At 43.6% G+C, this 10,415-nt stretch overlaps 1 protein-coding gene across 16 annotated transcripts in view; it reads right to left on the bottom strand.

Annotated features, from left to right (window-relative positions):
• Positions 1-319: 319 nt before the first annotated feature.
• phldb1b (pleckstrin homology-like domain, family B, member 1b) overlaps positions 320-10,415 on the bottom strand; it is a 127,707-nt gene continuing 117,611 nt past the window's right edge. For all 16 annotated transcript variants that reach the window (XM_086141590.1, XM_086141646.1, XM_086141661.1 and 13 more), the window contains 6 exons: positions 9,080-9,419; positions 6,490-6,580; positions 5,959-6,105; positions 4,273-4,492; positions 2,181-2,266; positions 320-718 (listed from right to left, as the gene is read on the bottom strand). In XM_086141590.1, coding sequence (XP_085997716.1) covers positions 578-718; positions 2,181-2,266; positions 4,273-4,492; positions 5,959-6,105; positions 6,490-6,580; positions 9,080-9,419 — 1,025 coding nt within the window. In that variant the 3' untranslated portion in view covers positions 320-577. The remainder of the gene's footprint in view (positions 719-2,180; positions 2,267-4,272; positions 4,493-5,958; positions 6,106-6,489; positions 6,581-9,079; positions 9,420-10,415) is intronic.

Genomic DNA, 10,415 nt, shown 5'->3' with positions numbered 1-10,415 from the left:
CCTTGGGGTCTAATATTCCTCAGACTCCACGTTTTCCCAGAAAGATGGATAAACTCTGTCCTCTCGGGCTCTCGTATCCGGGTCGTGACACTCGAGCGTTAAATGTCGGCGTTATTGTCATTTGGCAATTTTCTCAATGTAATAATAATAATAATAATAATAATGATAATAAAAAATGGGAAAAAAATAATACAAAAGGTTCATCTAGCAGTAATACAAGATCTCCATTTGGCAAATATAGAAAGGCTTCTTTAAAGTCTGTCAGATTTGGTTTATATACAGCGGTGTGAGTGTGTGTGTGTACACGTATGTGTGTGTGTGTCCGAAGGCTCCCTTTTTTTTTTTTTTTTTTTTTTCTCTTACATTTTCCTTTTAATCCGGACTCATAGAAATGTGGCCGTGAGGACATCGACAATCAAATCAAGTTATAAGATTAAACAAAAAAAGGAAATGTAACAAAGGAGCAGAGCGTACGTGGAGAGGTTGGCCTGCGGAGTCTGTGAGGAGGAGGAGGAGGAGGAGGAGGAGGAGGAGGGTCCGAGCCGAAACACCCTCCCTCCGTTCATCCCACCCGTTCTCAGTTCATGAACTGCGTGTACCCTTCTGCTCCCGTGACGATGACGTCCATCCAGATCCTCATGGCCTCGGCGGAGGGCGCCACCATGTAGTAGAGACGGTCGTGGGTCTTTACGCAAAACGTCAGCGAGGGGTTTGGACTCTGCAGGCCGTGGGAGGAGAGACGGAGACACTGGCTTAACTCATTTGTTTGACCGATATCAAATCAATCAATCGATCGAATAGTGTTTGATTTGTTAAAAAAATTGCTTCCACAGTCAGGAATCATTGAAATGACATATTTCTAACTACATTTACTGTCGAGACAGGAACGGTTTTTTGGAAGACATGCAAATGAGAGCAAAAGAAGTTAGAAAAATCAGCTGAAAAGCAGGAGAATTTATGTCAAAATTAAAAGACATGATTAAAATATAGAATATTTATATATATATTATTAACGCAAAATTGTTTAGAGTACATGGCTGACAGTGAATGAGGTTTTCTAACGCACCTCCTCTCCTGTTTTCACTGATTTTACTCATCATGGTGTGTGTTGTTGTCACACACTTGAGCACGCACACACACACACACACACACATGCACACACACATGCACATACATACGTGCATGCACAGCGCCTGAAGAAGCGGCAGTAGAGTTTGATTTTGGAGATAAGAGGAATGACACTAATGTTGGAGCTCTAAGCATGAGTGTACAGCTCATAAACTGTATCTTGTTTTCTTTTCTTATTTTTTTCGTATCATCTGTTCTTGATCTATGTGAGTAAACTGTAAATTACATAGGTTTGGAGGAATCACTCAATATATAGACTCAGCAATCTGTAGTGGATTTTTGTGATACATCATTTTACTGTGCCTTTTTCTCTTTTGAAAGTTGGTTTCATCTTCCAAAAAAATCCCCCTAAAAACCCAAAGCAAGCAATAAAAACAAACAAACATGGGAACATGCTATCAGTATACTGTTGGGAGATTTTGAAAATCCACAGGAAATTATTTGGGGGGTGGGGGCGTAAATGTATACTGAAGGCATTACCAAAGGAACACAAGAGGATACCTGAAAAAAAAAAAAAAGAAATGAAAACATTTTTGAAAATCCTTAAAAGCAACCATAAATTTCCAGGAAAGGCAATATACGTAAGCCTACATATATATACAATTACGTAAAAAAAAAAAAAAAAAAAAAAAAATAGAAACTAAAAAAAATTAAATAAGGAGAAAAACAAGACCCTATCCCCAAATTTTTAAAAAATAAAAAAATGGTAGATCATCTTGAACTGAATGATGAAGTTACAAAAAAGAATTTTCTAAAAAAAAAAAAAAAAATTGACAAATGATACTATGCCAGAGCTGAGACGGCGAACCCCATCAGTTATCGCAATGATGCGGCGACAAGATCAATTTCAGTTCTGGGCGTGCACGCCTTCTCACGGAGGGCACTCGGGGGTTCAGATGAGGATAGACGCAGGAATCAGAATTCACGTTTAAAAAGAAAAAAAAAAAAGCATCAAAGCAGGAATATTAAAGAGGGAGGAAACGCGGGTGTGCGGGAGCAGAGGACCGAGGAGGGCGGGATGTTCAGGGTCGGGGGGGCGAAACCGAGCCAACCTTTGTGGCGCTGCGCAGGTGGTCGTAGTAGACCTCTTCTATCGCCTGGAAGTAGATCACGCCCTTCAGCTTGGTCTCGTGTTTGTCTGCGGGAGAAAGAGGGAGAGGGTAAGAGAGTGTGAAAGGCGAAGACGTGCGCCGATGGCGGCAGACTTCCCCCGCCGCCTCACCTTGAGCGGCACGACAGCCAGGCCATTAAAAAAAACAAAAAAAAAACAAGAGGAGTCAAAACTTTGATCGTGACCAATTTATCATATGCGATGACTGGATGGGAAATGACAACCACGGCAACCCCCTCCCTCTCCTCCCCGTCCCAACCCCCCCACCCCCACACCCCCTTTTTTTTTTTTTTTTCTTTTTGTCCAAAAGCAGCGGCGGCTCATTGTGTTTTCAGACTTGACTTGTGTTCTTACGCTGGTGTGGTACATCATTGCAGTTTGTTTCATCAGCCACTGCAGAACCGCAGCAAGGAACCGGTGGGGGAACTCAACAGCCCCTCTCTACCTCCAGGCACAAACACTCACGAGCCAACTTCAAGAGTAGAAGGTAGAGATGTAGCACTTCATTTCGAGGAATAACACTTTTCCCTTTAATACGCCGCTATTATCTGCTAATGACCTGTTTAGCATTCAAATAGCCCTGCATCTGCATCTCAGTCGACGGAGGCTGGATCCAGCTGTGCGTCGCGGTGATTAGCAGGAATTAGAAAGCCGTCCCGACTCGCGCTCCTCTGCTCTTGTTACTCGCCGTTCAAGGTCAAGAGACGCGGGGCGAGCGCCGCATCTCGAATCGGCCTCCTCGGAGAGCGCCGCGCCGCGCCGAGCGCATTTTAACTATGGCAAAAAAGGGATGCGGGAGCGCCTCCCCGCCGCCCCGCCTTTCAACAAGGTGCGCTTTAAGCAGCTTTAAGCGGAACCTTCTGACGACTTCAAAGGGCCGATGGTGAGCGAGTGTCCCAGAGCTCGCAGCGCCGTGGCAAATTACGCCGCCGCGCGTGCTCGCGTCGACGCGCACGCCTCCCCCGACCCCACCTCCCGCGCCCGTTCGCACTGCTGCCGGAGGTCCGGAGGACACGTGGTCTCGCTGCCAATCATCCGAAGCTTTTGCGGCTAACTTTACCACTTCGGCATCCGTCGGCACGCCAACTGTTTTCCGTGCGACATTCGTAAACGATAGGTCAAAATGGCAGATCTCGAACCAGCGGACCCGATCTCTCAGTCGACATTGTTTTATATTTATTTTATGTCTCGCTTTCTTTCTCTGCGAGACCGAAAAGGTAAAATCTAAAAGGTAGTTTTTTCCGCTCGCCGAGTCCTCGCTCACGGGCGAATCTTGGGTTCATAAATTGTTTTAAAGAGTGCGGTGTAAAGCGTGACGTGACAACTGTTTTACAATTCAGCTCCACATAAATAAACTGACTTCGACTTGACAATTTGTTTTCATTGGAATTAAACAAGTTTATTATCTCTAAATGTGACCAAATAAACTATGTTTGTTTGCGCTTGTCAGGATAACAAGTCTAATATCCTCTAAGTGACAAGAAAACTTTAAAGATCAGTATTTCAAATTTGAATAAAAGGTAAAGTGTGCAAGAGAGTGGTGAGACCAGTGAAGTCCTGGTAGAGCTGAAGTTGCAGGGATGAAGATGTTCACGTTCTCTCTCGAGTGACCAGGATGGATTGGATCAGGAGGAAGTCCATCAGAGGGAAAGCAGATGTTTTGGAGACAAAGTCAGATCGAGATGGTTTGGACACGTGCAGAGGAGGAGGAAGAGTGAACGTGTTGGCAGACGGACGCCGAGGTGAAGGACGTGATGTTAGTTGGTGTGAGAGAAGACGATGCGGAGGAGAAGGTTAGGAGATAGATGTCGGAAAGGAAGATTTTAAGAGTGTGAGGAAGCGTGTGTGTTGTAGCTACTGTTCCCAGCTGCACACCAAAGTAGTTTAAATGTTGACATTTAATAGAATATAAACAGGGCGTCGATGTAAGGACATCCAATTTTAAACTTCTGATATAAATACTGGTGATGGTGTTTTTATTCCTTTTATTACAATAAATCAAAACAATGCGGGCGGCCCGTGTTCCTTCTTACCCACGTAGTAGGAGAAGGTCCTCTTAAGCCGGTCGAAGAGGAACCAGCGTTTCTTCCAAGACTTGATCTTGCCCCCCATCTTGACCAGATAGCCCTTGCACATCTTCTCAGTCAGGATGATGTGGTAGCAGGTTTCGATGCTGTGGCCCGATGTCTCCACGTGGGTTCGCAGGTCGAACTCCTCCTTCCTGATGGGCAGGTAGCGAGTCATGGGCCGAGCCTGCGTGGACACACATTGCTGCTTTGAAACATGCGTCGCACGTGCACGCAAACGCTCTCGGGAACACGAGTGGAGAGGTTAGAGCAGGAGTCGGGAACCTTTTTGACTGGGAGAGCCACAAAAGCCAAATATTTCTTGACATGTTTCATCCAGAGCCATATAGTATTTTTAAAAATGGAATACTTCTTACTTTTAATGCGACCTCCGGTGCTGCATGGATTTGTTCGAAGTGCCGCTTTATATTTGACCGTTTCATCGATGCAATTTTATCATAGCATCCTGGAACGCACGGTAATCGTCGTCTTTTTTTTTTGTCGCCATCTTTTCCGTTACGAGGGTTGATGCAGATAAAGTAGTTGGCTATTTGATAAAATTAATTTCTTCACCTTTAAAATGACCCGGACGTGCTCGGAAGCCGATGGTTCCCAACCCGACCGACGGGTGACCAATGAAATTTATCTTCAAAACTAATTTCTGTTTACTTTAAAACGACGCAGTATTATGAAGAAATCTTCTTCTTCTTTCGTCTTTTCCCTTCAGAAGGTCGCCACAGCAAATCAACTTTCTCCATCTAACCCTAAGATTATTACGAAGAAATATCACAAGTATTTTAAAATCAGTTCCAAACTGATTTTTTCTTTTTCAACTCAAAATTGTCTGGGAGCCATATGGCATCACCAGAAGAGCCATATATGGCTCACGAGCCAAAGGTTCCTGATATAACCAGGTACTAGTTTAAAAAGCATTGTTATGGAAAAATATAGGATGGTGATGAACAATCGCCAGCCCCTTTTAAAAGTTGAATTTTAATGTTTTGATTGCAGCCTTGAAATGGTTCAAATCCTGTTTGGCGTCTGAAAGCTTTCGATTGTCGAACAGAGGTGTTTCTGACTTCGAGCTGTTAAAATAAGGAAACGTGACCCTGAAATGACAGTGATTTGGTCCAAACCTCAGCATGAAATGACCGGACAAGTTGCTTTCCTATTCAAGTGTTTGCGTTGTGCAAGTTCGACATGCCAGATTTGGTGTTTTTTTTGATATAAACTGTAAAACCACTTTTCTAATACACTGGAAATTAACTGAATAAGTGGACTTATTGACTTCTGAAAATCAGGATATTGATTTTCTCTGCCATCCGGTCCTAGTTGCGTCTCCGGGTCAGGTATTAGCCGGTCTATATACATGCCACCGATGAATTTTTGCCACATAAATTTGGATATTTCAAACGTATTTAAGTGTTTCATGGCTGCGGTCCACAGGGATGATGTGGTGGGATGTGGACGCTTTTAAAAATACGCAGAGAAGTCCAGGAATCCTGGTCTCGAATTCCAGTGTAGTGATATGAACATCTGCACGGATATTAGCCACCGGGACCGCCGGACCAGGAAACTTCAAAAGTCGATTTTCGTAAAGCTCCGCCAGGTCATTTCACACCCGCACACCGGATTACGTCTCGTTCCGCTGACCTGGGAGAAGTTCTTGGCCCTCATCTTGACCTCCTTCTCCACGAGCTGCTGCCGGTGGAAAGTTTCATCCTGCAGTCTTCGCTCCGCCTCCTCCCTCCTCCGTCGCTCCTCCTCCAGCAACTGATGGCGAGCCAGACTCTCCCGATCCTGCACGAGAGCCTTTCATTACACCGGTTTTTGATCTACGTGGGGGCGCGAAGGGAGCGCAGCCTTTGGTCCATACATTCATGTACATTTCTTTTTTCCCAGGCTTTCGGCAAATACAGAAGGAGACGCGCTAATATATTTATATACTGTGCATCCATTGGGTCTGGGTCTCCCCGTCAGAGCGCCGATAGATCAAGACAGCTGATAGAGAAACCAATAAAAATGAAGGAAAGGGTCCAATTGCCGCGGTGAAACATTTTCTATATTCAGTTATCGACTTCGGTTCCTGCGAGGACTCATCAATCATTGAGTCCGAGTCCGGATAATTGAGTTCTTACGCTGTGTAAACCCCCCCCCCCCCCCCTTTTGAAGTCGAAGACGTACCCGACATTCAATAAGTCTGGCTTTTTCCATCTGCGCTTCCTTCAGCTTTTTCTCCATCTCTTCGATCTTCAGCCCGTCCACTGCTCCGAGGCTGGCGTAAAAACACAACAGAGCAGCGTCACCAGTGATCTCCAACAGAGTTATATTTTAGACCGTTGTCTGCTTTTATTTTGCCTTGCACCGCATTTCTGTTTGTTCAGCACAATGTATAATATATATTAAATACGGTAAATAGTTCGTCCTGAATGGAAAATGCACACATATACCCCGCCCCTCCCACACGCACAAACATATAAACACATTATTTAATTTGTTCATTCACTATATATACCACCGCCTGCGTCATCCTTTACTTTGACTTTAAGGCGGTGAGCACATAAACAATTCAAAATTTTGACTTGACGCAGCACAACATAAACTTCAAGCATCAAGGGGGAAATTGTTTGTGGTGCTGTTATGCGGCGTCGCTTGGGTCGTAGTACGCACTCTTTGTTGACGTGTGTGTGTGTGTGTGCTCTTACTTTTGTGTTTGCATATTTTTGTGATTTTTTTTTTTTTTTTTTACCCTTAAACATGTCTCCCGAATGTAAGGCGGACTCTTGCAAGACCAAGAAAAAAGGAAAGCTGTTATATTAAAAGTGAAATCGGACAAAGGGCGAAAAAAGGAGAAAAGCCGTCGAACACTGTAATCACCTGTGAAAAATAAACAGTTTTGCTTGTCATTTTGGGGTTTGTTCTCAATATATGTATGTTTTTTTTTTTTTTAAATAGTATCATTTTTGTCACTTTTCTGGACTATAATTATGTTCTTGAATGACTGAGGTGTTTAAGTTGAGATGAGTAACTTAGGAAATGGTACTTCTAACTTGCATTAAAATAACGCCTCAAGGTCTACAGAGACAAACAACCATTCACGTTGTGGTGATTTAGGGTCTCATATGTTTTTGGACGGAGGGAGGAAACCACAGATCCCATGCAGACACCAGGAGTTTCACTGTCTATTTTATTCCATTTCTTATTCGTCTGTCTCCCAACAACTGTATAAGCGAGCGGTATTTAATTTGAAATGAGGTATTTTAAGACAAGGCATTAACTTCACCGCGGTGATAAATTATCTGGATATTATACGTGCCGATCATAAGCAATGGATAAATAAGAGGCGACCAGAAACGACTTAAAAATAAGTAATAACTTTGAAAATATGCCTAAAGAACAGAAAAGAGAAAAAACACAGTCAGCGAGACGTTTTTAAGCTGCTACATGGAATTTCTCTTTTGTAGGAATCGTAAAGGCCGATCAAAGGCCGACTGGAGGAGACACTTACACGGCAAAACTGTAGTAGCTGTAGTAAAAAGGGAAATATATACGACTAATTTGAAGATGTTTTTTTTTTTTTTTCCTTCCTTCCTTTCATCCAAACTGAGCGGACGTCCCTGATAGAGCTTCGGCCGGTTGTTGCTGAGAAAGCATGCTGGGAAGTCCGGGTGGATCTGTGTGCGGTTTTAGACGGAGGAGGGGTATCAAGGCGGGAGGCCAATGTATAAAAAAAAATTAAAAAAAAAAAAAACAAGGAATTCTACTCCCCCCTAATAAAAGAAATCAGTTTTTTAAACCATAAATTGCAAGTGTCAGGTATTCAATATGGGCTGTTCAAATGCTGGCACTACAAGCAGAGATTACGCAATAGAATCCGAGGACAGTTTAAAAGCGAGCCCTCGTATGAGCGGAACACCGAACGCCGTAGCATGCGTGATGAAAGTAGTTAGTAACATTTCGTTAAAATACTATACTTGAGATTTCATCTTCTGCACCGAATCACACCTGAGATTTCATTTGGAGTGTTTACGTGGAGCTGACCGATAAAAACATGTTGAAACCGCGTACAATAAATAAGAAGCCCTTTCTCGACGAGGGCTCTGGACTTTAGCCCTCCAGGTATTGCAGTTTTGTTGTGATGTTTTTTAGATGGCCAGGTTAAGCAACGCGGATCCAAACAAATGTATTATTAAGGACTTGTTTTTTGAGAGAACGCGAGAAAGACAGATCCCGCTTCAGTGCAAAGTTATGAAGGATGAATAGATACGCTAGGTTACTTAGCATGTATTGCACTGACATCACTTTGCATTGGCTCATTGGGCTCAATGGCTTGAGTTCGAAACACAAAGTGGAAGATAGTTTAAAAAAAGATCATAATAATAATAAATACGACTATTTATTAAATTTACTCACTAACTTACATATCTCTTTTTAATAAAAAATTCAGTACATATCGTTCAAGGTCGGCGCTTTTGGGTGCGGTTTGTTTTATTTCAATGTCCGGGGAAAACATTCAGGCATCTTTGAGTAAAAATGAAAATGAAATATTTCTCATTTTGCTGAAAAATTCTGTTTGATTCCTTATTTCTGCATTTAATATTCTGCACTGAGATTTAATATAAACAACCTAAGGATTAGAACAGCGCCTCAGGATATAAGTCAAAATCAGCAGCTTTGATTTGATGCTCTTTAGAGTTGCTAAAGGGCTTGACAGAGAAATTAAATGTTTGTGGAAACTCTTTGTTCGGCGTGACGGCGACTGTCTCCGCGATACCTGAACATGTTGTCCGGCGAGCAGGCCGAGTTGTTCCCGGTAGAAACGCAGGTGTCCATGCTGTCCGAGCTCTCCAGGCTCAGGGTGTCGAAGGGCTGCTCTCCGGACGACGGGGGCTGGTGGTGCAGGATGGAGTGCTGGACCAGAGGAGCGGCCGCCGAGCCGAGGGAGAGCGCCGGGCCGTAGGCCAGGATGGGCGAGTAGGACAGCGAGGGAGGCGAGGATGCGATGAGGTGGGTCTGCGAGCCGTGCAGAGCCTCCCACTGGCACTGAGCTTCAGCCGCCGCTCTTTGCTTGAGCTCGGCCAGACGCCGCCGCTGCTCCTCGATCACCTGCTGACCTGCAGCGAGGAAAGGAATAAATCGCCGTGACGTCGACCTTCGCTCCGCGGTTGACCTGATCGATACGCCGGCGGAGGTCAGCTCCTTTCCTGCAGATCATCGGATTCTGGCTGAAGGACCAGCAGGGCTTCTCTAGCTTTCCCGCTCCTGACCCCAAACAGAAAAGTGCCAGACTTCCGACCCCCACTATTACCGCTCAAAATTGAATGTTTTTCTGAATTTAAAAGCTAAAACTTTAATATTACGTTACATTAGGCAGACGCTTTTATCCAAAGCGACTTACAATAGAGGACATAAGCGCTGCAAATAACACTTGCAAATACAAGATGCACAGGAAATATACAGAGCAGTAAGCTTGGGTTAGTTTTTTTTTTTTTTAAGACAAAGACATGCACATACGTACACACACACACACACACACACACACACTGCATAGCCTAACTTGGTGCCTAACCTGATCTGGGGCAGCTCAAGCATCAGCGCAGTAATACTATTAATACTATTTTTAAGGAAACTGACTGCGATCTTAGTCCGGCCGGATCTCGGGAAAATTTCAAGTCAATCACAGGAAATGTTCTCGCTCGTTATTTTTTTTTTTAAATTTTTTTTACAAATGGTTTCGGTCTGGATTTGCTCGGGAATATTATGCTGCAAAATATAAACAATCCAAAAAAATTGTAATTTCTTCCACTTTATTTATATATTTATTTATCATCCTTTTTTTTGGGTTTGAACTCCTGTTAAAATTATTTCATTTTAAAATGGCACTTGATTTCTGAGAGTCATTTCACACAACCCACTCGCGTCTCACGAGTCCTCCCCTGCAAACACACACTATATAGGCAACCGACACCGGGACCGTGCATCGCACATCCATGCAGACACTCTTTACCACTTTTTCCCAAAAAAAAAAAAAAAGAAAAAGTCCCACCAACAGAAAGTTTCTCTCTAACTTTTCACACCCATGCTGCTGCTGTGCCAGACAAAAGTCAGAT

The sequence above is a fragment of the Fistularia commersonii genome, chromosome 3 (assembly GCF_037954325.1).
Source record: "Fistularia commersonii isolate RoL2024-O1a breed Wild chromosome 3, RoL_Fcom_v1.0, whole genome shotgun sequence".
Lineage (NCBI taxonomy): Eukaryota > Metazoa > Chordata > Actinopteri > Syngnathiformes > Fistulariidae > Fistularia > Fistularia commersonii.
Note: the sequence above shows the minus strand (reverse complement) of the source record. Positions and strands in the feature narration are given on the sequence as shown.